General features: G+C 38.7%; 1 protein-coding gene across 1 annotated transcript; it reads right to left on the reverse strand.

Moving 5' to 3' along the window:
• Window positions 1-248: 248 nt before the first annotated feature.
• PM20D2 (peptidase M20 domain containing 2) lies at window positions 249-27,406 on the reverse strand. Its single transcript, XM_060753019.2, has 8 exons — window positions 27,286-27,406; window positions 25,496-26,126; window positions 22,745-22,893; window positions 15,649-15,791; window positions 9,076-9,230; window positions 8,234-8,366; window positions 6,792-6,899; window positions 249-4,240 (listed from the first exon to the last, which is right to left on the reverse strand). The coding sequence occupies exons 2-8, from the start codon at window positions 25,976-25,978 to the stop codon at window positions 4,035-4,037; spliced, it is 1,377 nt and encodes a 458-aa protein (XP_060609002.2). The 5' UTR covers window positions 25,979-26,126; window positions 27,286-27,406; the 3' UTR covers window positions 249-4,034.
• Between the last annotated feature and the right edge of the window lie 420 nt (window positions 27,407-27,826).

The raw sequence follows: 27,826 nt of genomic DNA on the forward strand, positions 1-27,826 counted from the left end.
GGTATCCCCTGGGCAATATTCTCTCACACCAGAAGAGACTTGTAGTTTCTCAGGTCGCTCCTGACATGAAAAAAAAACCTAGGGGAAATTATTTTACTACTTAAGATTGTATTAGCCAATTAACCCTATACAGCTGTTATATCCCCAACCTACTTATCACAAGGCTCAGGACAGCCCATTCCTTTCCTCCCCTTGCCCTGCTGGATATCAACATTCATTTACGAAGTTATTACCACTACTGCATAATACACAAGCCAACTGTTTTATTCATATAATCGAACAAGTATTTATGAACAGCATACCAGCAGTACAACTGACTGTACAGAATGAAAAGGACAGTCCACCAGCAGTGACTCACCAATAAGGTGGGGGGAAATCTTAGTCAAAGCATTTTACATCAACACTGTAATTCAAAAGTGTGGTTCCAGCATTCAAATCAAGAAATCCATATTACAGATGGCAGAGAAAGCTATTTTAACTCCTACATTTTAATTGTCATATGGAGGTAAAATAATCATTGCAAAATGCACCTGCAAAAGCTAAGCCTTCAGAAGTACAAAAAAAGCATCAGCCAATTCGTGACATATATTTGTGTATTTCAGCCATTCCGTTTTTTCAAGTGAATTATCATCAAGCTATAGTTTACTACTTTTTCTTTGATGACAATTTTTTGAAGATAACCTGAAGGTATCTTTCTTTGAAGATAAGATTCAAGAGCATACAGAATTTTGTAAAGCAACAGTAGCCATGATGTAAAAAAGCACATACACATCTACAATAGCCTTGCAGCTCGCAGTAATATTGTATAAATGTTTTTCATGTGTCCTTGAATCAAGAAAAAATTATTTTGACTGTGAATTTGCATTAAACTTGTCACCGATTCTTGTCCATTCACATTACGTCAATATTCTAAAATCCAAAGACTTCAGAGTATATACAATTTACACAAATGGCACAAGAGCGCTCCTGTCTAATATGTGGCTCAGTTGAGGCAAAAACCATCCTTATGGTATGGCGGAGGTTGGGGTTGTATAAATGCAATAAAGAGGCACTGTGAACGAAAGTGAAGTGGCCTAAAGTAGCACCCTCCAGCTTCTATTTAATATAGAGGATCTGATATACCCTATGGCTTCCTTTGCAAAAATATCAATACTGCAATAATAACAACATTGAACGAATAAAAGGATGGAAAGGCTGAGGACAGAAAGCTGTGAAGACTCAGTGTGATTAAAAATAATATTGTGTTGATGGCATTCTGAAAAATTATCAGAAAACTTTGTCATTTCAGAATGTGTTGTCTTTTGCCTCAGCAGAAAACTCATACCCTGAGCCAACAAAAGCTATCAAATATTATCTGTTCTTCTACAAATAAGGGGTATCTCCAAGGCTGAACAACCTTGACAATTATCTCGGACTCTCATACCAGAAACATGTGTTGGATATTCTTATCCATGTAAACTCTCCATCCCACTACCATGTTTAACAGGGAAATCTCCCTTCCAGCATGACTGTTTCAAATGTGCTGTGCAAAGAAAAAAAAGAGGTATTTTTTGTACTCTCTCACAACTGCAAGATCCGAGACTTTTGATTAGTCAAATAATAATCAATTATTTCCAAATATACTCAACCACCAAACAAAAATAAATGTTATTTAAAACTGGATTAGGAAACCCCATTAAACAGATTGTTCTACTAAGAGATAAGTCTGCCCAAATCCAATTACAGAAATTCACACTAAATTGTTTTACTTTCCAGTTCACGTAAGAGAGGGGCGAGATGTTACTCAAGAATCTGCCAAATCATCTTCCAAACTAGGTTAACTGTTAAAGAATAAAAGAAACAAAAGAAGGGTGATAACATGATTCAGAAATTTTCGGCAAAGGCAGTGCTACTCAAAGAGTTGGCAGGCTGTGGCAACCTTCCAAAAAAGCAACAGTTGTAGTGAATGGGCACAAATATGGTACCGTTCTCTGGTGCAATGGAAAGCACATCAACAGCAGTAGTCTAAGGGGCTTTCTTCTCTTAAATTACTGTTTTTAATACAATGTAGATCCAAGAGGCCAATTTTTGAAGTGTTAGTTGGCAATTCTAAAACTTTGCAAAGCTGGAAAAAGAACCCTGGCTGAGATGGCACTACACAGGAAGTCAAGAAAGAACATTTTACTCGCTTCCTCATACCTTACTTATGTTCCAGACTGTATACTTTGATCATCTAAGCAGAATTCCTCTACTCACAATCAACAAAGTATTTGGGAGGAAATCTTGGTCCAGAACTGATTCAATAAAACCAGTGGAACTCAAGTTAATCATAGTCAACAGCATCAATTGAGTTCAACGGGCCTACTACTTGAGGTGAGAAAAACACTGGATTTCATTCTTAATTCCCCTTTGCTATGAATGCTATCATCATAATTAATAATTAGCATTAATGCAATTAATCAGGAACCTTAACTAGAATCTTATGTGGCTCTGGTTTTGCCAATATGGACACTGGATGAGTTCCTATTCCTGCTCACACTTCTATCAAAAAAGACAAGCAACCTTTTGAAGTCCCCCTTCATTTGCTGGTAAGATAAATGCAAATGGATGAAGGCAAAAGAGCAAAATACTCATTATAATTTCCTTTCAGTTATATACATTAAACTCTCACTGCTATTTGGTCCGATACCATTTACGTGTGCGTGATTTCTGCTTTCGCACAAATCAAGACAGCACGGCGTTTAGAAAAAATAACAGTGGGAGAGTAAAAAAGAAAAGAAAATAGTTTTTCTTCTTAGATCAGAATTAGAAAAATTCAACACTTAAAAAAGCTTCCTTGACTTTCAGTATTTGCTGAATGGCGTGAAAGTGCTATAAAATAGTCCAACACGAGTTTCCAGGACAATTACTAGAGATGATATACAGAAATGTTGCTCTGTCAATATATATTAGTGTAAGTGAACACAGGTGCTTCCGTCAGAAATGCAAATACACTAAGCCCTGTTAAACTTGCTACAATGCTTTATTTACATAAATAGTGTATAATATATCCATTTAAATCCAGTTTTGCTATTGACTTGAATGGAATGTGGATTCAGATACCTATTTGCTGGGATGTGCAGGTAAGAATCTGATTTTCTCAAAGAAATCTGTCTAGGCAATAATGTAGTAAAGTAACGTCTAGAATGCCAACTGCTCTGTAAATATTTTTCCTTACAACACACAGTAAAAATTGATTTGCACCTATTCCTTCAGTTTCTCTCAGAGATGATCAACTACTTTTCTCTTCTTTCCACAAAATATTTTTATCAGTTTAAGAGCTATGCATGCTTATTCCCTTATATGTGTGTTGATTTCCTCTGGATTATATGTAAATGCAAAACTACTAAGCCATAAATATGCTTAAAATTGTGTAGAACAAGGACTCAGGAGCTTATTAATATGTGCAAAATCAAATAGTTACAAGGATAGTCTTCCGGCAATGTTTGATTGATCCAAAGTATGCTTGAAAATGAATGTAAGAACAAGAAACACTGGCAAGAATGTGAGGACAAAGTGCAAGCCATCAGTATAAAGAAGATCTGGGTACATTTTGCAAACACCTCTGAACCTTTGGTATCCCTCTTTGCAAAGCATTTCAAATGCATACAGATTTAGCAAGTAGAATTACATTTTCCTGATTGATTGCATTTGGTTTTGCAAATCCTAAATGAAATATGCAACACTTCTCACTATTTCTTGGCAAGAGCACAATTACTATGAAGATAGTTTGATTCCTCTCAAACTATCATACCAGCAATATAAAATTCACCTCAAAAAAGTCTGCAAAGCTAAGACATTGAGCACATTTTCAATCATTAGATAATCATGTAATTTTGTCTGCCAAATTAAGATAGCTAGATGATTTCAGACCAAGAAAATTTTGCAAAAGTGCATTGAGGTTTTCAGTTGCGCCATTCAAAATGTCAGCATCTCTACAGCTATTAAACATTCAATTCACACAGATCGATTGTAGAGCTTCTTGTGATTTTAAATTTGTAACCCGTGGCACTATTTCAACATGATGCACATGCTGCTCCAATGCCAAGGACAGGTCCTTTGCCATGTTCAGGGATATGTAGAAGGGCTTCCTCTTTCAGTTTCTCCATTCTGAAATCTTCTCTGATTTTTTCCAACAGATCTGGCTTGAAAATAACATCTAACGCAGTCATAGCTAGTGCTTTTGCTGTCCGCAAAGTATAGAATTGAGCTTCTTCTGATCCTAAAGTGAAGCAAAGCCACACAAGGACAAATCAGATTAAAGGTGTTGCAAGAGACATGAAACAGTGAGCTCTCTGTATCAGCAGAGGATTGATTCAACCAAGCCCTCATTCTGTTGATATATAAAAATGTGATATTCAGTGACTTCCTCAGTCTCAGCAGAGGAGTGCCACAGAATAACTTCTGCCATGGTCCTCTAATGAATTGGCAAGATGGGGGAGAGAGGAGATGTCCTGTACTCCTCTGATTATTACTGTTTGATTTTTTTTTAAAAAAAATTAAAATGTTTTTTGATCTGCAGTTAGTTGACTCAGTAAATCCTGAGCCCGTGGACCCTGAGAGCCCATTGAATAAGTGTATCATTACAGTATGGAGAATCTGAGGAAACTGTTTATGCCGTGCTTATTTTATGATATTCATATTTATTATTGAGGTATTTGGTCTGTTGTTTATTTTAAGATGTTGTAAACCGCTTTGGGTCCCATGAGGGAGAAAAGCGAGTATAAAGATTTATCATCATTATTATCATTATGGACTACAACTTTGCTACATCCATAGTCTCAGTAAAATAATTTGTACATGTCTTTACCAAGCCAGGTCTCTGCCACCTTGTAGAGTCCTTATTAGATTGTGGCCAAATATCAACAGCTGTCCAGTGGGATGAAAGGATTCATTTGTATTATTGATATTGTTGGACACTTTTTGCATTGGTTTTGCAGTTTTGAGGCTGGGAAAGATTTTTTCTGTTGCAAACCTGCTTGTAGTTCTCAAAAATCTGAGGGGAGAGGGAGGGTCACGCTGCCATATATTGATTTTCTATTAGCTTATGCACTATAAAACTCTTGGGAGACAATTTTTCCTACCCTGAGGTGTGTGTGTGCGCACATTCCAGCCAAGAGCTTCCCATTCATTCCAGAAATGAGAAATTTGTGGGACAATCTTGAGTAGACTTTGGGGTCAAATTCTATCACTGACCCTATCAGCAAAGGTGCTGGAATGCCTCTGTATGTACCATCTACTGCATCACTAACCACCAATAAGCTTATGTTATAGTAACAACATGTTTCTGTATCTAGAATTGAAAGAACATTTGGACGGCCCTGGAACTGTATTCAGTTCCTGAATGAAATAGTATCCCTTGAGGCTCTATTTCAGATAATACATAAAAATACAACAGGAGGTGCAATTTGCCACTGGTAATTACTAAGCAGCAAATGCATTCTTTCTTTTCTCACTATTGTTTCTTCTTACTTCTTGAAAGGACTGTGTATATACCTTTAAGTATGTGCATTTCATAGGGTTTTATTAGGCTAGGAATATTCAAAGATGATTTTGTCTATTCCTTGCCAACCTGGTATTCATTGGCAGTCCCCTAACCAAGTACTAACCAGGGCAGGTCCTGCTTAATTTCAAAGTACAGGTATTTGGATTGTCATCTTGAAAGGACTACTAACCCTTTCAAATTGTGAAAACATGATCACAGCTGTCTCCAGCTTTTCCCCCTGGTGCAAGGACAGCATCCAAGGTCTTTTGCAATTCCCTTCAGTGTGATTTTTTTTTTGTTTACCAATACTGGGTGTACCTGAATAATTTACTGAAAAGCTTTCGCCATTTTCTCCTCTTTTGGTTCCTCCCTCTCTTATCAATGCTAGTTTTGTTTTGCACGACCTTCTTCAGAGCAAATGAAAGTTTAGCAAGATAAAGGAGTCTGGAGCCCAAATGTCCTGGTAGCTAAATCCCATGCCCTCCCACAGCTAATAAAACAGAAGAGACGATTTGTTAAAGAACTGATCTTCCAAGTGGATATGCCCACAGGTTGAACTTGAAAATGGTATTCTGTAGCTGAAGTACATCTATCACCCCCTAATAACCTTTAACATAACTTCTTGTTAACCTTTAATAAACAAAATGTTTGAAGGGCGAGTGAAGATCACATGTAGGTAGTGACAGGTGAAGACAGAAAAAAAGAGTCAAGTGATATAGACCAGGGACAAAAAGTAATAAGGACTGTTGTTTTCCAAATTGATAGTTTTGAAATGTTGGCCTAGCATTATCTCAAAACAATTGTATTTAAGCTGTTCTAGTTCAGTTGGAAAAAATGTACCAGGTTGGGAGAAGGAAACTTTAAACAACAAAAAAGCAAACTGTGAAAGAAGAATAACCAAATGTGAAGCAGGGATTTAAAATGACAACCTCCTTGCCTTTCTAAAATAATGTGATTCTCTGGTTCTGAGAACTACCATCAAAAACAGTCATGGGCAAACGTAGGGCCTCCATGTGTTTTGAACTTAAATCCCACAATTCCTAATAGCCAGTAGGCTGTTAGGAATTGTGGGAGTTGAAGCCCAAAATACCGGGAAGGGCGAAGTTTGCTCATGCCTGATCTAAAATAACAGACTGCCTGGCATTAACTAAATTTAACGTTCTCAAGTATCAATGCTAGTGGACAACTAATAACAAATTAATTTTCATCCCTAACCTTCCAAGATTTGCTTCATGTCATTTTTATTGTAAGGTATCCCCAGTTTCATGTACACTTAAAATACACTAACCTGCAGCTGCTGTATACTGCTCAGTATGGTTCAGAGCATCAGAGCCAATGTAAAAATAAGGATGAATCCCAGGAACCTCAAATGAGACATTTCCAAAGTCAGTAGAACCTAGGGAGATGCATACCTTAGTATTTTGTCCAAAAGTATGTTATGAGAATAGAACAATGTAAAAAAAATCTAGGTCGTATAGCTAGACATGCAGAATTTCATGTATTTTTTGAATTTTATTCTGATCCAAACGTCATTATTTCTAACATTTACTTTTCCACTCCATGTAAGAATATGGGGAATGAAGGAAAAAGGAAAAGGAAAGCCAAAGTATAGCCCAAACTACATTGGAAGGTATGATAAAAAATAAAAAGCACACAAGCAAAGACTAGGAGGCACAGATTATAAAGATCTAAGCTACAATGTAATGTAATGCAATAATAATGTTATAATGTGCATTACAGATCTTATACATTAGATTGATTTCCAATTGGTTGTTGTGTGCCTTAAAGGCTTTTCTGACTCATGGTGACTAGTCACAATCTTCTTGGGAAAACTTGTTCAGAAACCTTGTTCAGTCTTTGCCTTCCTCTGATGCTGTTAGAGTGTGATTTGCCTAAGGTCACCCATGGCTGAAAGTTATAGTTCAACACTTAAAACACTACAATATCCCAGATCTTCCCATTTTGCAACAACAATTCCCATTTTGAAGGCTACATTTTGCCAAGTGAATTAAAACAATGAGCAAAATTACTTCCAATTCCCAACAATTTTTAACTTCAGGTAATTTAGTCCTATTTGACAGTTCCCCATATTCCTAAATTCACTCTGAAAGCAACAAAAAGGCATAGTTGAAACATTATACTAGGAGTAGTAGGCACTGAAATTAATCTTTTTTGCTCCTGCAGTATCAAAACCAGAATAAAACACAGTAGCGTGAATGGTTCTATTTCCTATTGCCCTTGTGAGCTCCCTTCTGCCAGCCCCAGTTAGCAGTCTGGCTGATGCTTCTTGAATCAGCTGAAGTTTCTAAGCATTTTTCAAAAGCAGTCCCACGTAGAGCGCATGACAGTAGTCCAACTGGGAATTCATTACGAAGGTACGATTAAAGAATGTTAAACATGTGTTACTGGATCTCTGATGGTACTTTAATGTACTGTATTTTAATGAAAATAGCATTTATAATCCAATAAAATTTCATTTTCCCTTCAAAAACCTTAAAACATTGTTTTTTATAATCACATAGCAATGTGAAATCTTCTAAAATATAACAACTTATAGATTTTCATGAAAGAAGGGGAAATAATTAGAATTAGAATTGTCTTTTTCTGTAAACAAGACAAAAACCAAGTAGAAATGAATAGATTTTAAATCTACATTGATCTGAGGCCAGTAAAACATTATTAGAGGAAAAACCAGTCTGAAAACTGAACAGGAAGGCATTCTGTTACTACCTGACAGTCCATTAACATTATCATCTGGAATGAAATCCATGCCAAGCTTCTTGCCATTCTCTTTGTAAGCCTTCTCCAGGCTTTTGTTAGGGAGCACATTGTAGTAATCATTTGCACCATCTTTTAATTCCACCTAAAAAAGTAAAATATACATTTTTTTCAATTAAAGTATACAATCAAGTTTGAAACAAAGAATTTACAGTTAATTCTATGCACTGTTTCTCCAGGTATCAGTTTGCCCAATGGCATAAAAATGAGATACAACTGGCTTTCCCCTCTTCACAGAACAACTCCAAACTTATCTATGGGTCATATCAAAATCCATAATTTTGGCCCCAAAACCTACACAAGGTCAACTTATCCATGAATGTATATGGTATGAGCAAAGTATCAGTTATGCAGGTAGGACAAGAATTTGGTGAAGTGATTAGAGTCAGCCCTCCACATTTACTGGGGTTAGGAGCACAGGACTTCTGTGAAGGTGAAAAACTGCAAATAAAGGAAGTGCTATTTTTTTAACTTGAGATAACACTTCTCTAGGAATTTCTAGGTCTCCCTGGTTGACAATATTTTAATTCTGCTGAAAGCAAACCGTAGCATCACACTAGAGGACCAGGAAATTCCCAAAAAGAATTTTTTTAACAAATTCATCAACAATCATATCCGCAAAAGTCAAAACTATAAATGTGGAGGAACAAGTGTGAAACGGAGACAAAGAAAAAATGCTATTATTCTCTCAATTTTTAGTAGACTGATCAAGATATAATCCACATTTTAAATTTACTTGAGAAAGCTGACATTATAACTTAAGCAGAATTGTGATTAGCCTTTAAGAACCTTACTTCACACCCTGTGGCCAGAGCAGCAGCTCTAAAACAGTTCTCTGCTTTTTCTGTCAGGAGAGAGAGCTCCCTCAATGAAGGAGCACGCAAATAAAATTCTAATTCAGCATATGAAGGGATGATATTAGGTTTCACACCTCCATTCTTTATTACACCTAGAAGAAAGAAAATACATGTTAATGACATTACTCCGAAACACTGGAATTTCAGAGGTTTCTGGCAAATCAGCTAAACAGAGAAGTTACAATAATGTATGCATTTGATCCAACTCTTCTAATCTCCAGCCGATCAACGGACACAAAGTCTGAAGATTTTCTTGTTTTCTTTAAAGAAAAAAGAACTTTAGAACTGGAAAATGTATTTTATCTCAAACCAAAAAGATGTAGAGTTAGATTGTGTTCACATTCTTTGTTAGTCATTTGCTGTTCTTAGAACTGAGAAGATTTAGCTGGCACCAGAAGAAGGAGGATTAACTAAACCGTAAGCAGTAACACAGAAGTGAAATATGGTTTACTGGAGCAGAAACCAAAATATAAATCCATCCACTTTACATTCTAACTTGTGGAAGAAGATTCATGTTAGGGTTAACATTAATTTAAAATATATTTGCATCAGACTTCATTGAGTTACATATTTGTTTCTAACACTACAGTTCCTAATTTTCAAAGAAAATTAGCTGTGTTAGTCTCTTGCAACATAAAAAGAAGGGAGGGAAGCAGTGGGAATAAAAATAAATGTTGCAACATCTTTTTCTATTTTTACATGAGCTTTTGTGGATGTAAACCCACTTCTCCTGATGAAGGACAGAGAGATAATAAATGGTTAGGTATGAAACTGGTTTACAGAGGTGTGGAAGTGGGATACAGGTTGATTATCCCTTATCTAGAAATACAGAATATTCCAAATTCAGAAATGAGATTGTGATACCTCTGTTTTCTGATGGTTCAATGTGCATAAAATTTGTTTTATACACAATATTTTAAAAAATGTTTGAAATTCATTTTGGTTTATGTGTATAATATATATTAGAAACATAAATGAACATTTAGATTTGGACTCCCTTTTCAAGAGAGGTAAAAGGTAAAGGTGTCCCCTGATATTAAATCTAGGCGTGCCCGACTAGGAGGTAGTACTCATCTCCATTTCTAAGCTGAAGAGCCAGTATTGTCCGTAGACATCTCCAAGGTCATGTGGTCGGCATGACTGCATGGAGCACCTAAGCAGTACCTATTGATCTACTCACATTGGCATGTTTTTGAACTGCTAGGTTGGCAGAAGCTGGGGCTAACAGTGGGAGCTCACTCTATTCCCCAGATTCAAACCGCCAACCTTTCGGTCAGCAAGTTCAGCAGCTCAGCGGTCTAACCCACTGCACCACCAGGGGGCCCATTTTGTACATATATGCAAACACAAGTATTCCTAAAAAATACCCCTAAAATATCTTGCCCCAAGTTGTTCGCGTAAAGAATAATCAACCTGTAATAGGATCCAGAAGGATGCAAATCATGACTTTTTCTATAGATTTTCCAAAAGGCTGTGTAATATAGGTCTTTGAGATCTTTATTGTAGTCGGCTAGTACTAATTTATTATCACTCTAAACTGTATTTGAAGAAATGGGTTTGTGTCCACAAAAACTCATGCAAATTAAAAAAAAACTTACAGGTACTGTTACATCCACTTTTCCTCTCCCCTTTCCTTTCTTAACTACATAATGGGACAATGTTTAAACAGCCATTATCCGTTATCTTGTTATTTATGTACTGTAACAATATAACTAAATTTAAGAAAATGTTTCAAAATCTCAGATTTTTTTAGTGCCAAGTACTGATTGCCACCAATTTGATACAAATCCATCATTCTTATTCAAATTTTGAGAAGTGTTTTGTTATGAAAACTGTGTGAGAAACTGAGCCAAGTAAGGCCAACGGTTGTCTCAATGTGCAATGCCCAAATTATGTGGCACAAATGTTTTCTATCAAGGAAGGGAAAGCAAGTACATTTCTTTGCATTCCTGTTGTTTCACTTCTAATAAATAGCTCATGCAACATGGTAGCTGCTGCAAGAGCTTCAGTTAAAAGCAGAGAACACTTTACCCTTCTTTAGCTTTGTTTTGCAAATTAAGAACCCTTAGGAAACAGAAAAGATTTTTAAATTATTACACTTTGGAGCAAACAAAACTGAAGTGCTGATATTCTTGAAACCAATGTCAGCAGTACATCGGGATAACCATGTAAGAATCTGAACTAGTAAGTCCTTTACAGAAAAGTTATTTAAATAACAGCTTGTTCGTTCTAATATGGGATATAGTGTTGTTATACTTCAATTACGGTTTCCAGATATTAAAACTTATGCTAATAAATTAGGTAGTATATTATTTTCAGGTTTCTTTGATACACTAGAAATTGTTCTTATCTAGAATCAATGCTCTGTCTAACAGTTCTTTAGCTGATTTAGATCACTAAAATAACCACGCTCTTCTGTTTTCTGGTATTGGCTGCTTTATACAACATAAGCTTCCTTTCAAAGGAGTTTTGCTGACCACAAGAGAAACTGTTTAAAAATCTAATCACACTGTAATTTAAATTACCCAACATATAAAATCTTTTTAGTTATTTAGAAAGCAGAAAATTATTTACACTGCTGCTTGGCACAGAACTGTAAGGTTATATGCTGTGCTTTCCTACTTTTCATACCTATATAAAAGCTAGATGCTCACCAGAAGATTTATACTATGGATAGCTATGTTCCTTGTGCAAAATAAAAAGTTTAAAAATGAAGCTGATAACTCAGTCTAACCAGCAATTTTTGTGTGGTAACCATGCAACGCTAAATATCTTTCCCATGGTAGACTTGACAAGATGTATCCAAGGAAACTCCAAGGAAACTAGAATAACTCCTTAATTATAGAAGATATTACCCACTTTTAGAATGTAAAACATTTTCTGAAATAAGGGAATGAGAGTAATAGGGTGATTGCCTTTGAAAAAACTATGCTTTTTATTAAGTGGTTTTAACAAAGTGTGTTAATTTTAAAGCTGCTGAGTTCTTAGCTTTGACCTCATGCTCACCTGCTAAGGTGATGTTTGTAATGTATTGGGCACAATAGCTGTTTGATAATTACCATAAATGTTCAACTAACTTGACTGCATACTAATTCATTTTATTAGCTCTTTAGGAACAAAATCCATTCCACTTTCAGTATTTTATAACAACATAGTCAGAGTAGGTAACACACGGCTCTCCAATTTCACTGTCTATCCTGGTATATATACCTTTATATACGTTATATTCTGAAGGCTAGGTTGTGAATCATATGAAATTAGCTATACTTCACAAAACCGATGTAACTGGAAAACATGTGTACTGGATTCGGCACAGGCATGTAGGATATTGCACCGATTACTCTGGCCTAATGTTATGCCAGCATTCCACCCATATTTCTGTACTGGAGGATACAGTCTGACATCACTCACAGTTCCTATCTTGCCCTGCTCCTCTGTAGCACTGGACTGGCACGTTAGCTAGCAAAGCAGTCTTGCAAATAGCTTTGTTGGTAGGTTTCCGATTCTGCTTGTGGAAGGGAATTTATATTCTTTTCCATTGGACTCCAAGGAAGCTATCTTGGTACTAAACCAGTCTGTTGTCAGTAGTTCACTGGCCAAATTCAAACAAATTAAAATTTAGTCCAGACAAAACACAGGTCCTTCTTTTTATCAGTTGGAAGGCAGATCAGGAAATAGGGACTACCCCTGAAATCTCAGGTTTGCAGTTTGGGTGTGCTCCTGGACTTAAATCTGAGCTTGGAAGTCCACCAGCTACTCCCATTCTCTAGGAAGTGAAATTTGCTCATGATAACAGAAAATTCCCTTGGGGTTTTGTGTGTGTGTGTGTGTGTGTGCGCGCCAGAAGTGACTTGAGAAACTGCAAGTTGCTTTTGCAAGGACATTGAAACAGCTTCATTTCATACTGGTTCATTTCTGGGCAAATTCAAGGTGTTGGTGGTTATTATTATTGTTGTTGTTATTATTATTATTGTCGTGTCAGGAGTGACTTGAGAAACTTGAGGTGCTGGTTATGACCCATGTGGCTTAGTTCCAGACTAACTGAAAGATCCAGCTCCCTACTTGAGCCCTCCTGAGTTTTAGGATCTTGAGGGGAAATCTTTCTCATGGTCCCGCCACTGTCACAAGTACGGCCAATGAGCAGGACATAGGAGAGACCATAGCTCTCTGGCTATGCAATTCTCTTGGTCAGCTCCCTTTCTGCTCTCCTTCTACTGGCAAGTCTAGACACTACCATTTAAACAAGCTTTCAGTTTTTAATCTGGTTGGGATAGGGTAACTAACGTGCTTTTAATTGTTTTTAAATTCATTTTATTTAGGAGGACTGTATTTAGCACTTTTAAAAGTTTTGAATTTAAATTGTTTTTAGCTGTGTTGTTCTAAATCAGTGGTTCTCAACCTGTGGGTCCCCAGGTGCTTTGGCCTACAACTCCCAGCAATCCCAGCCTGTTTGCCAGCTGTTCGGATTTCTGGGAGTTGAAGGCCAAAACATTAATTTCTGCTATGTAAATCTGCTATGTAATTTCTGCTATGTAAATTGCCTGGAGCATCTCGGATGGAGGGCGATTAATAAGTAATGAAAGATGATGATGATGATCAAAACATCTGGGGACCCACAGGTTGAGAACTACCCTTCTAAACCATGGCATAAGCCACATTAGGTCCCATATGGGAGAAAGGCGGAGAAGAAATAGATAAATCAGAGTCTTGTGCTTAACCCTAACCCTTGGAATTGGGGGTCTATTTTGTCTGCATTGCTAATCTTTAATGTTCCAGCAACAGACTTATAAGACCATCCATTTGCAAAATCCTCACAGGACATAATCAAATGGAAAGAAATCCAGAAGACAAAATGGACTCTGAAGTGTGCATTTAAATTGAAAATAATTACTAAAGGATAAATCATTAACCATTTTTAAATTTTCCTTTAGTTGTTAAGGAAAGCTTCCTTATCCAGATACATTTATTCAGTGTCCAAAAATAGAATATTCTGACTCATAATTCAGATGACTACCTATAAAATGTATTTACAATATTGTATAGAAATCAAACACTTTTAAATCACTGTGTAAGCTACAAAATCTTCAAAGGGGGGTGGGGGGTGGACACAAGTATTTTCAATAGAAAATCAAAAACTTCAAACTGTTCCATTAATAAGAGAATGAAAATGTCATGATGGCCACTGATCAGAAAGGCTTGAATATTGCATGTTGAATAACATGTGTAGGACTCTCCCCATTTAAAATATATTTGAAATAATATGAATATAAATATTTCTAAGTGGTTAATAATACTGAGTTTATATGGATTACAAAAAGAATGGTAACCAATAAACACTGCTGCAGCAGCAGCTGCATGGAAGGTGATTTTCCACGGATTTATTCAGCAGCTGCTATAGCATAAAGCTCAAAAGCCTGCAGTGTGTGAGGACAACCATGTGATTCTTTTCAAGTGAACTGATAGCTATTGGAGAAACATGTTCACAGTGCTCTTTTATTTTATAATTAAAGGACACCAGCATACCATTTCCTATTTTCTGATATAGTGCAGCTTTCATCCAGGTGTGTTCTTGTACACAGCCACTATTTTTGTAGCTTGCTGGGTTTTATAATATCTTTTAAATTATTGTTTTATTGCTGTTTAAGTAAAATTGGGTCAATTTTAATTGTTATTAATTTTACTTTTCTGTATTTTGTTGTATTTATATTTTGTTGCACTATTGAGTGCTTTTTGTGAGCTGCCGAGTCCCTTCGGGGAGATGGTGGCGAGATACAAATAAAGTTTTGCTGTTGTTGAAAATAACTGGTTTAGAGTGGGTCCCTAAAACAGTATTCTAAGACCAGGAGAAATGAAACTTTGGAGCATTCCAACTATAGGATTTCCCATCATGCATAACACTCTTAAAATAAAAATACAGAAAAATGAATGCACTCTAATTGCGCTGCAATGAAGTTAGTTTACCATGCAGCTGAAAATTACATTTTAAAATAATTATTCAGTGGAGTTCACCTGCTGAGACTAGATTGATGAATCTACAGGTTTTCAAAATGGTGATGTTTGAAAAACCAGAGATCCTCCTATAGTTATGCCCATATCACTAAGGCTTAGTACAGTCAAGGGACTGAAAACGTAGAGGGGGCAGGTCCATTTTCACACCTGTATGATAGAGATGTGTGGCATTTCACTATTATCACACATACACAAATGTAAGCATTTGTTGCACTAGCACCAGCTGCTATTTGTATGAACACTCAACAACTTAAGTTTGGGACATTTAGGTCTATTAAGCGAACCATGCAGTGCAATAAGTGAACCACTTAACTAGCATAACTGTATTCCTAATATTGTGTTGCTCTTAGATACTTTCTAGTTGAGGAAAAAACTGCAAATTTGTAAGAAAAATAAGTACAGTTCCTTGCATTTGGATCATTCACATGCCAGATACAACATATTTCCTTATACAGTGCTGAAGTATTACTTGCTGGACATAAGATTGAATGAAGATCTCACCATGAACTCTCCATGTTGGTTTCATTTGCTGTCTTAAAACTGACAGATTGTTGTATGCAAGAACAGCAGCATCTAATGCATTTACTCCTTCCCAAGGGTAAGCAGCAGCATGAGAAGCTTTTCCATAGTATTTCACAGTCACACTAGGAAATAAAAGCCATCACTTGTTTTTAAACACTTTTGTGAAGTAACAAATACCCCTTTGGATTCATTCAGTGAACTTAATTTTAACGGGATAAGTGTTCATACCAGTCTATTACTGCAAGCTCCTATAAATGTACATTACTGAAAATAACAGATTAAGAAAACAGATTTTTGTTTTTTTGAGACTGGATGGTAATTGAAGTAAGACTTCCAGTATGCAAATCAGTGGACCGGGGAATATATGAACAAGAAAAAAAGGGAAGCCCTGTGGAAACAAAAGAATATTAGTATGTTAAAATGTTTGATTTCTCTATTAGATACTATGTAGTAAATAAACTAACAAAACGTTTATTTTTTTGAAAAGGGTACACCAGACCACGTAAAACTGCAGTAAAAGTGAAGTTTTTTGGTAAGTCCTTATATTGATTTCATTATCTTCCATCCATCATAACTAGCACTGTGAACATATATACAGAAGACCCATTTAAAGATAGCAAACACACACATACACACGGAGAAAAGGAATCTGTAGATATGAAGACTGGGGTCTCAACTGAAGAAGAGAGAAAACTTTTATCGACAGATCCTCTATGCATGAAGAGACACTTAGGCAGAATCAATAACAACAAAAATGGGAGGAACTTTTTTTGGATATACGGCTGATAATACTTTCTACCTTTTACAATGCAAAGATCTCGCAATTTCTGAAATGTTAGCATATCAAAACTGTCAGCTCTGACACTGAACTGCATGATACAGATAGCATTTCCGCATCCTTGGTATTTCTAAAACTTGCAGTTTTTTCAACTGATGGTATATTTAAAATATAAACAAAAAATTAAGTGACAATCAAATGTAAAAATGAATGTAATTCAAGAGTTGAACAGTGTTCAACTTATACAATGCTGAGATACAATTTTAGTATTCTGACCCCCCCCCCCAAATCATCTAGGATTAAAATATTTTAAGTATCCTCATATTTGTTCTTATAATATTGTCAAAATAATCATAAGAAGCCGTTTTAATGAACTGTAACTACTCCGTTCTTACATATTTAACACCTATATCGTACAGCATTTTTCTGACCTTGAGAAACTTGAATTGTGGTTACTTAAACGGTCTGGGTTTCATTTAATAGAATCACAGAAACATAGAATCAAAGAGCTGGAAGAGACCTCATGGGCCATCCAGTCCAACCCCCTGCCAAGAAGCAGGAATATTGCATTCAAATCACCCCTGACAAATGTCCATCCAGCCTCTGTTTAAAAGCTTCCAAAGAAGAAGCCTCCACCACACTCCGGGGCAGAGAGTTCCATTGCTGAACAGCTCTCACAGTCAGGAAGTTCTCCCTCATGTTCAGATGGAATCTCCTTTCTTGTAGTTTGGAGCCATTATTCCGCATCCTAGTCTCCAGGGAAGCAGAAAACAAGCTTGCTCCCTCCTCCCTGTGACTTCCTCTCACATATTTATGCATGGCTATCATATCTCTTCTCAGCCTTCTCTTCTTCAGGCTAAACATGCCCAGCTCCTTAAGCCGCTCCTCATAGGGTTTGTTCTCCAGACCCTTGATCATTCTAGTCGCCCTCCTCAGGACACAGCTTGTCAACATCTCTCTTCAATTGTGGTGCCCAGAATTGGACACAATATTGCAGGTGTGGTCTAACCAAAGCAGAATAGAGGGGTAGCGTGACTTCCCTAGATCTAGACACTATGCTTAACATTAAATAGAATTATACCTAAGATGCGAATGTGCAGCACCCAATGGAAGTCTGGATTTTATAAGGAACTGTGAGCCTGAATGCCTATTGAGCTTTTTATATTTTTTTAAATATTTCCACACATTAAAGATCTTGAATTATGATTCACCTACTGCTAGATTTGCTGCTAACAGCATTTATGCTTTTGTCTTTGCATATAACAAAAGGTGAGTGAGTAACAGTGTGGAAACTTGTGAGTAACAGTGTAAAAACTTGAATTTGACACAATTTTTAAAAATGCAGCAATAAAATGATTACTAATAATCATAGCTTTCAGATATTTTAGAAACAACAGCATTCAGATTTCATGTATAGCAATTTGTTCACCAGCGAGAACATCTTTATGACATGTTCTTGCTGGTGAACAAATTCATACACTGATACTAGTAGTCCAAATTAAGAACAGTGTCACTGTTATGCAAGCCAGCTTAAAGTAGGCTTATGAAAACTTTGTTTTCATGCTACTGTACTTTGGAGTTTTGCGTTTTTAAGAGCCTACATTCATCAAAGCCATAAAAATTAGGGATCAAAAATGAAAGCTGACATTTTCAAAAATTGATCTGGATTTTAAAAGCTGTCCTAGAAGTCAAACAAAATCATACAGTGCATTTGGTATGCAGCAGTTTTCAAAGCATGAACTAAAACTAGAGGCACATATAATGTTGAATGATGTCATAGTTCTTTTCTGACCACATACCAGTTTAGGTATCACAGCACAACATGCATTAAACATGCAGCAAATGTGCTGATACACTTGAGAAATTACGAAATATTTAGGATGTGTAATGCAATGCATAATGAAGATTATAAGAAAAATGTCCACAGCAAACAAATCCAGCAATTATAAAGACAGATTTCAAGAGTGTTTTGTTAAAACAAGCTGTAGCAAAGGAAAATTTATGAAGGAATCAAGTGCACCTTCGCAGAAAACTGCTGCCACAACATGGATAAGCTGTGTAACAGTATCTTCCATGGTTAACATGACCCAAAATAACCCCGACTTGAGCTCACTGATGTCTGTAAGGGTACACCCAAGAAAGGCAACTTATCAACCCAAACCTGACTAAAGAGCTCAATAGCATGAACAGCACTGAAAATAGATACAATATGTAAAATTTTAAACATGCACCAAGATTCCTATGTTTGTTCTTATAAAACTGAATAGGCAGGTATTCTTTTTGTAAAGGTCAGAGTATTCATCTTTTTTTTCCACAAATATAACTAAACTGTCTACACTACCACTCTGCCCCATGCAACTGAACATCTTGTTTCCTATATCATATTATTTGTCTCATGTTGCAGCTTTCTATACTGCTACCTAATACAGTGCCATCAACTTGATACTCAACATGTTATGCCAATGAAAGAAAGTATTGGCATGATCTGATGGGTATGCTTCTTTTCCCTTACTCTTCCCATTTCTTTTTGCACTGTCCCTCACAGTGAGAACAGTGTGGGCATTTATTGTGACTCTCATGCTAAAGAGCAAACATGTTTTTAATCAGGGATGGAGAACTGGTGGCCCTCCAGATCTTGCTGGATGTGAATTTCCACAATCCCTCACCAGACTACGTCTGAAGGCAATGAGCAGATCAGCAACATCTAAAGATCTTTCAGAAGTATGTAATCAGTTCTGAATTCCTAATAGGGAATTTCAATACAGTAAAATGCAAAACTGATTTGTTCGTCACCTGCAGTGGCTCCTAACCACCTCCAAGGGATAAGAATTCAAATCACATCTAAGTAAATTGAAATGTGATTTTTCTATAATATGTTTAGTAAGCACAGGCAGACAAAAGCCAAGAAAAGAACAAGCACATAAAGCTAGACATTTTAAAATAGTCATTTTGTAATGAGTCTAAACATTTAGTCAACACTGCACTGAAGGGAGCAGCCCTATTTGTACACGACAATAAATCAAGATCTCCGATTTGCCTCTTTTGCTCCTCTTTTCAAACAGGCAAATAAAAATTCAAAATGGATAATTTATCATAGTATCTTTTCTTCCCAAATAAATCAGAATAGCAGGTGAACTACAAGCCATATGTCGCTGGCTTATGAATTCTGGTTTGAGAGAAACAACCCATCATCTTGAATGTAGATGTGATGGAAGACTACTAATTTCTGGTTTGCTTTAGTTGCTCCTATGAAATGGGAGCAATCAACATGCATATACAGCATACAGATCACTCAACATAACCAGGATAATCCTAGCTTATCATTAAGTGTGAATATAGTCACCGTGATAAAGCTTATTCAAGACTTAACATCCCTTGTGCTAGAAAAAGCAACTTCTTTCTCCTAAGATGCAATGCATTCTCCAAAGATACAATGCATAAGGAAGTATTCTCCATCTTCTAAAATACTCAACAAAGAGGAGTCTGTATTGGACAGTTTACTTCAAGTCATTTGTGATGGGGAAAGCCATTTACATAATAAATTGACAAGTGAGCTACTGTATTTAGGTTAGTGTGCTACCTTTCAGAAATGTCAAGAAAGAATACTTGAGATAAACTATACTGGAAGAAGAATTTCCAATCTTATATGGATATCAAACCTATATTTTTGTGATATGCTAATTCAGGTTTCTTTAAAGAAAGATATTCTAAATACAGACATTGCCAGTGCCAAATAAGAAAATAAAGATTAATACTCAACTATGCAATATAATATCACATCACATTTCCATTCTATATTACATCCAGCAAATGAAAACACTGGAAATCAGTTGAAACAAATTCAGGATTGTGCATATTAATTACTTCTATTTAAATGATTGAAGAAAAACTCACTAAGTATGTAATGTTAAGTCTGGTGTCATTAAGGGTACGACTACATATGCAATATCATAGAAAGTACACCTGAATACACCTGTAACACTGAAAAAATTGGATAGGAAAAATAAAAACTGGAAAGGGGTAGGATTTACTTGTTAAGTTGTAGTATCCACGTTGCCAATAAAACCTGGCAATCACATGAAGCTATTCAACATTAGAGAATGAAAATTTGAAAACAAAATGCCCAAATTTTAAAAAATTAAGAATTGAATATTTGTGTAGCCAAGCTAAATGTTAGGAAGGCCCCTTATATAAAAAGATATTAAAATGAAAAGATCATAAAAGCTAAATTTCAAGTAGTTAAGATCCCTGAAATAATTAACAAAATTCCTCTCAATTTCAAGTCTATTTCACCTACAAAGCACATATTACTATAAATACAAAAAAATAGGAGAATCCTGGAGGAAGCCAGGCAGTTACACCATCTGCCCGGACACCCAAATCTGAAGATGAAACAAAGAAAATAATATTTGTAGAATTAAAACATTCTGGCAGCTCACAATGCAGGAAGAAATCAAAGATGTGGATTAGGTCCCAGATTATCAGGGAACTTTAGACAACTAAAGTTTCCTCACTCTTCCTCAAAGTCACTCCAGTCCAGAGCATGAAAAAACAATCACTAATTAACTTATTACATTCATTGAATTTTTCACCTAACAAGGCCCAACGCCACAGATTTCCCAATTAAAATTAATCATACACTTTAATGAATTATTTTAGATTGTTAAAATTTGTTAGGACTGAGGTGGTTCTTCTTCTGCCAGATTCAGAAGAAAGGAGGCCTCAGAGAAGGTCTGGGACGGAACAAAATGCATCATGTGACCATGCTTGTTATGCTGCAAAGGCTAATATGCCTGCTCTTCTTTGGTTTTCTTCTGAAGGAGGGAGAGAAACCAAGTTGTTGATCATGAATAAAAGAGCCGTGAATCAATGAAAAAAGCAAGAAAAATATATGAAAAAAATGAAGAAAGAAAAAGTGAGAACTGAAATGCAATGCTCCTTTGCATTCCTCTGCTGTGTTTATTATTGTTCACCCAATGCTGTGCACGTCGACAATAAAGAAAAATGCTTTATCACCTCATTCCAATGTTTCCACACACACCCTCTCCACATTCATCTCAATCCATTTTTCACTTACTCTTTGTGAATTCTGGCAAGGCAAAAGATACAGCTAACTAAACTCTTGTCCAGAACAGCCAAAGAGTGGTCTTGTTTCATTTTAAATTGGAGTTACCACAGACTGCCTTTGAGATTGCTGGCATTTGCACAGAAAATATATATTGCAGCTAGGATGCACTGATTTAGTTCTGCAGAAAAACGTTCTGCATATAGTCAAAGGCACTCATAACATTTCTGATTAAAAAATATCCAGTCTGATTCACTGACTGATATTTTTAGTCAGCCATTTATGGCCATAAGTTGCCATAGCAACATTCCGCTGAAATAAATAAATGGCACATTACTAAATTTCAACCTTATTCTTTTAACAAATAAGGTATCTGAAGGATTAATGAAATATATATGTGGGTGAGAGTAGAAACAAGAGACACACACAGGTCAGTGATCAGACTTAATTGAACAGTTTGCAAGGCAAGATGCAATGTTTTGGGGCACCTTTCCCAGCCTCTAGATATGTTGGTCTCCCATCATCTTAAGGCAACAATCCAGGTTGTGAGAAGGAATTTTTAATTAGAGAATGCTTTTGAAGGAATTATTTGCCAAATGAATCCTACAGAAGGGATGAACAAAATATGGTCCCCAAGGCTGCTTTGTTTTGTTCCAAAATGCCCAAATTATTCTTTGGAGGTGCAGAGGACATGTGCATGTGTTTGAAGCCCTGCTGGATGCCTGCAAATCAAAACTTTTTTTTTTGCAAGAACTTTCAAAAAAGTGTTTGTGTTTCAAAATGATCCCCACATTCCCATAATACAATGTCAAAATGCCATCCAAGAAGGAGCAATTTCCTTTCCCATAAGGAACCGTTTTTTACAATGCCCAGTACCCAGCTTGAAATCCAAATCTTGCACACTTTGCTGCCCCTCATCAACAGCTAGTTAGAAATTAGTGCTAACGGCCATGAGGCAGTGTCAACAGTTGGACTATTCTGCTGGGCCAGAGTCATCCATCACTGCCTTCTCAGTGAGGCCCTTCAAATAACCTGGCTGCTGACCAGTAGTAGAAAATCTTCCAAACGCATGACAGGCCTGCTGGTATGACATAAACGCCACCAATATAGGAGGAAGTTCCAAACACCCTTTAGGACAGCCCACCATTCCAAAAACACAATGGCCAAAGGGGAACCAAGCAGAAGGCTTTCAAAGGAAAAGCCGACAACACCTCCCAGCGCACTGTACTCACTCATGTTCTGCTACATCTGGCAAATATGCTGCATCTTCTTGGGAGGGATGAGCCATGAATACCACATCTAGTCCATCAAATGCTCCAGCTTTAATTAAGTCTATTTTGCCTCCTCCATCTTCTTCAGCAGGAGTGCCCAGCACCGTGATCTGAAAGCAGAAGGTTGCAAGCCATCAGGGGCATTTACAGTGGTATCCACTGGAGTTTCCTTCCAGGAGCCCATGAATATCAAAATCCATGGATGCCAAAGTCCTGTTATACACAACGGTGTAGTAAAAAATGGGACAATGGAAAAATCATGGTTTGCTTTTTGGAATTTTTTGGAGGGGAAGGGATATTTGTGAATCATGATTGGTTGAATCCATGGATGCAGAACCATGTATATGGTGTAAACACATGTAGAAATGAAGTGCCTGGGGTTTTTGTTTGTTTGTTTTTTGTGTCAGGAGCAACTTGAGAAACTGCAAGTTGCTTCTGGTATGAGAGAATTGGCCATCTGCAAGGACATTACCCAGGGGATGCCTGGATGTTTTGATGTTTTACCATCCTTGTGGGAGGCTTCTCTCATTCACCGCAAGGGGAGCTGGAGCTCACAGAGGGAGCTCATCCGCGCCCTCCCTGGATTTGAACCTCCAACCTGTTGGTCTTCCGTCCTGCTGGCACAATGGTTTAACCCATTGCGCCACCAGGGTGGGAGCCATGATATGAAAACCCCAATGGTGTACTGGCAGAGAACAGCCCACAAATATCTATTTCTTTATAATGAAAATGTATACAAGCTTTCCCTACTTTTTGTTGCCTCATCTACTAACGCTGCACTCTTTCAACACTTGCAAATTATAGACACGTTTCATTAATTTCACAAGGGACACACTCGTTTGTCAGCTCTTCTTGCCTTTGAAGTTCACTTAGACCTGTTTATATGCATTTGCAAGACTAGCAAGAGCAAACCCTTCCTTGAATCACTTTTGAATGCCCAAGTTTCTAGTCCATAAGAGAATAATGTTACTTTTCAACAAACTCCAAGAGCTTTTGGCTATTTTGAAAAGTGGCCCTTGAAAATATCATAATAACGACGTAGTAATAATATGATACAAGGATATGAAGTAATAGTAATAATATGAAATAATACATACTATGATATATGAAATAATAATAGTTATGATAATTATGCTTTTTATTATCAAACCAGCCGTCCCCTGCCACGCGTTGCTATGGCCCACATGGGGGTTCTGTATGGGAGGTTTGGCCCAATTGTATCATTTATGGGGTTCAGAATGCTCTGTGATTGTAGGTGAACTATAAATCCCAGCAACTACAACTCCCAAATGTCAAGATTCTATTTCTCCAAACTCCACCAGTGTTCACATTTGGGCATATTGAGTATTGAGTTTGGTCCAGATCCATCGTTGTTTGAATCCACAGTGATCTCTGGATGTAGGTGAACTACAACTCCAAAACCAAAGGACACTGCTTTTTCAGATAGAAGTGAGCCCTAATGCATAGGCTGGGGCTGTCTTTAAGACCAGAGCAACGATGCCAGCACCTTCACGTTCTGTATCTAGAGAGCAAAGAACTAATGCCAAGGAAAGGAAGTCCAAAACACCTGGGGGGCCAAAGTTCGTTTATGCCAGTGAGATAATTGGAAAGGAAGGGGGGATGGGGGCTTCTTGTACCCATTGTTTCCCAAACTTGGCTCTTCCAGATGCTGGGGATTTCAAGTCCCAGAATCCTTACTGAGGTTTCTGGGAGTTGAAGTGTGACTTGCTGAGCCTGCCTTTCCCAAGGTCACCTAGGTTTCCATGGCAGAGCAGGGATTCAAACCCAAGTGTGCATCTACATACAGCAGAACTAACAGTTTGAAAGCACTGTCATGACTCATTGCTACGGGATCGATGCCCCCACTCAAAAGGAGTGAAAACTTTTATGTTTGAATAGGCTTTTGGGGAAAATTAAAATTGTCGGTGGTCCATGGGTCTCTCTATAGCAGGCATGGCCCCAATTGGGCCCTACAGATGTTTTGGACTTCAACTCCCACCATTCCTGACAGCCTCAGGCCCTTTCCTTTTCCCCCTCAGCTGCTTAAGCGGCTGAGGGGGAAAGCGAAGGGGCTTGAGGCTGTCAGGAATGGTGGGAGTTGAAGTCCAAATCACTTGGAGGGTCCAACTTGGTCCATGCATGACGTATCTCAACATACTAATTTGCATATGGTTTCTGATTGGCCAGCCTCAACATTCTAACATTCTTAATTGGCGGGGGGGGGGGGAGGAAGGGGCCTGAGGCTGTCAGGAATGGTGGGAGTTGAAGTCCAAATCACTTGGAGGGTCCAACTTGGTCCATGCATGACCTATCTCGACATACTAATTTGCATATGGTTTCTGATTGGCCAGCCTCAACATTCTAACATTTTTAATTGGCGGGGGGGGGGGGGGGGAGGAAGGGGCCTGAGGCTGTCAGGAATGGTGGGAGTTGAAGTCCAAAACACTTGGAGGGCCCAACTTGGGCCATGCTTGCCCTAGATCAAGAACTACTAATTTGCATATGGTTTCTGATTGGCCAGCCTCAACATTCTAACATTCTTAATTGGCTGGGGGGGAAAGGAAGGGGCCTGAGGCTGTCAGGAATGTTGGGAGTTTAAGTCCAAAACACCTGGAGGGCCCAACTTGGGCCATGCTTGCCCTAGATCCAAGAACACAGGAATGTGGCTTCCCATTGGGGTATAAATGAAGGTTTTCCATGTGTGTGCTATACCTGGACGGCGGGTAAGGCGAGTCGGAGCCCAGCGAGCCGAGGGAGGCTCTGGAGGGCGGCGCGGAGGGCCAGGGCGGCCCCGGCGCCCACCTCGGCGATGAGGTTGTGCCCGCAGGCGTGGCCCAGACCCGGGAGGGCGTCATACTCGCACAGGAAGCCCAGCCGTAGCTCTGGGGGCGCCGTTTGCGAGGCCTCCTCCTCCTGCCCCTCCTCGTCCTCCTCCTCGGCTTGGCCGCCCCAGCGCCACTCCGCCCGGAAGGCCGTCTCCAGCTTGTAGCTGCGCTGCACGGCCCAGCTGGGCTCGGCGTCCTCGAAGAAGCGGGTCAGGGAGGTGTGGGCCTGGCGCTCCTGGTAGGCCAGCTCCGGCCGGCTCCACAGCTCCCGGCTCAGCCCCGCGAGGCGCCCCGACGACGCCTCCACGCTCTCGCACGCCGCCCGCTTCAGCGCCTCCAGCCGCGCCTCCGCCACCTCGTTCGGCCTCATGGCCAACGCCAGCTGCAGCCTCAGAGAGAAAAGACACACAACAAACCTCCCTCCGAAGCGCACGCCTCAACTGTCTGAAACCCGCGCCGTCTGGGGTCCTTATATAGCCTCGGTTGGCTCGCCACGCCGCGACGTTCTGCCCCGGAGCCTGCTGGGAAAAGTAGTTTTTTTCTTTCTTTTTTTTTTCTTGACAGCTGTGTGCAGAACAGTAGTCTGTATTCATGCACACTTTGAAATAGCCCCCCCCCCCCAAATAAGGAAAGCTTGATTTCTTTTTTTTTTGTTGTGGAAGGCTTTCATGGCCGGAATCATTGGGTTGCTGTAAGTTTTTCGGGCTGTATGGCCATGTTCCAGAAGCATTCATTCCTGACGTTTCGCCTGCATCTATCGCAATCATCCTCAGACCTCCAGATTTGAACTGGATCATATGGCAGTGTGGCTTGTTACTGCCTGGGAAATTTCCTTGTTGAGAGGTGCCCAGGTATTCCTGATTGTTTCCTGGCTGGAGTTCCCCCGTGTTTGAGTCTTGTTTTTCATTTACTGTTATAATTTTGAGTTTTTTAGTGCTGGCAGCCAGGCCCGTAGGGACCACCAAACGCAGCATTGCCCAAACACAAATCAAGGAAGGCACTGCAGACTACTTCAACCAGAGAAGTCAGCCATAGCAGAGCATCTGATGAACCAGCCTGGACACAGCATATTATTTGAGAACACTGAAATGCTGGACCACACCAACAACCACCATGTCAGACTACGCAGAGAAGCCATTGAAATCCACAAGCATGTGGATAATTTCAACAGAAAGGAAGAAACCATGAAAATGAACAAAATCTGGCTACCAGTATTAAAAACAATCTAAAATCATAACAGTGAATAAAGAACAACACTCAAAAACGGGGGATTCCAGAGAAGAAACAGTCAGGGCTAGCTAATCATCTCCCAACAAAGGACCCCCCCCCCCCCCCCGGGCAGTAGGAAACCAGGCCTTGAAACTGCTGGGCCATTAAATGCTAATCAAGGTGGTCAATTGAAACATTCATACCTACCTCAAACAGACAAGACTTCTTTCTCCCACCCTGGGCATTCAACAGATACATAAACCTCACTTGTCCTAGTTTGACCTCACAACCTCTGAGGATGCCTGCCATAGATGCAGGCAAAACTTCAGGAAAGAATGCTTCTGGAACACGGCCATGCAGCCCAAAAAACTTACAGCAACCCAAGCTTGATTTTGCCATGTTTACATAAGGAGCAGGGCCACCTGGTGGTGCAGCACGTTAAACTGCTGAGTTGCTGAACTTGCTGACCTAAAGGTTGGTGGCTCGAATCCTCGTTGGTGGACAAGGTGAGCTCCTGTAGCAGCAAACAGCAGCCTGTCCATCAGGACGCGAATGGTGCGGAAGAAGGACACCAGGCTCCAGCAATGTTCCGAGTTCGGATTTACTATTCCAATGGAAAAGGGTGAGAAACCTTAGCACGTAGCTGAATCAAGTGGTTTTCATGCACCATGATTTGAACAGAGCACATATTTATAGGTAAAGGTAAAGGTAGTCCCCTGACATTAAGTCCAGTTATGTCTGACTCTGGGGTGTGGTGCTCATCTCCATTTCTAAGCCGAAGAGCCAGCGTTGTCCGTAGACATCTCCAAGGTCATGTGGCCGGCATGACTGCACAGAGCGCCGTTACCTTCCCGCCAGAGCGGTACCTATTGATCTACTCACATTTGCATGTTTTCGAACTGCTAGGTTGGCAGAAGCTAGGGCTGACAGCGGAAGCTCACGCCGCTCCCCGGAATCGAACCTGCGACCTTTCGATCAACAAGCTGAGCAGATCAGTGCTTTAACCCAC

This window comes from Anolis sagrei, chromosome 1 (assembly GCF_037176765.1).
Source record: "Anolis sagrei isolate rAnoSag1 chromosome 1, rAnoSag1.mat, whole genome shotgun sequence".
Classification (NCBI taxonomy): Eukaryota; Metazoa; Chordata; class Lepidosauria; order Squamata; family Dactyloidae; genus Anolis; species Anolis sagrei.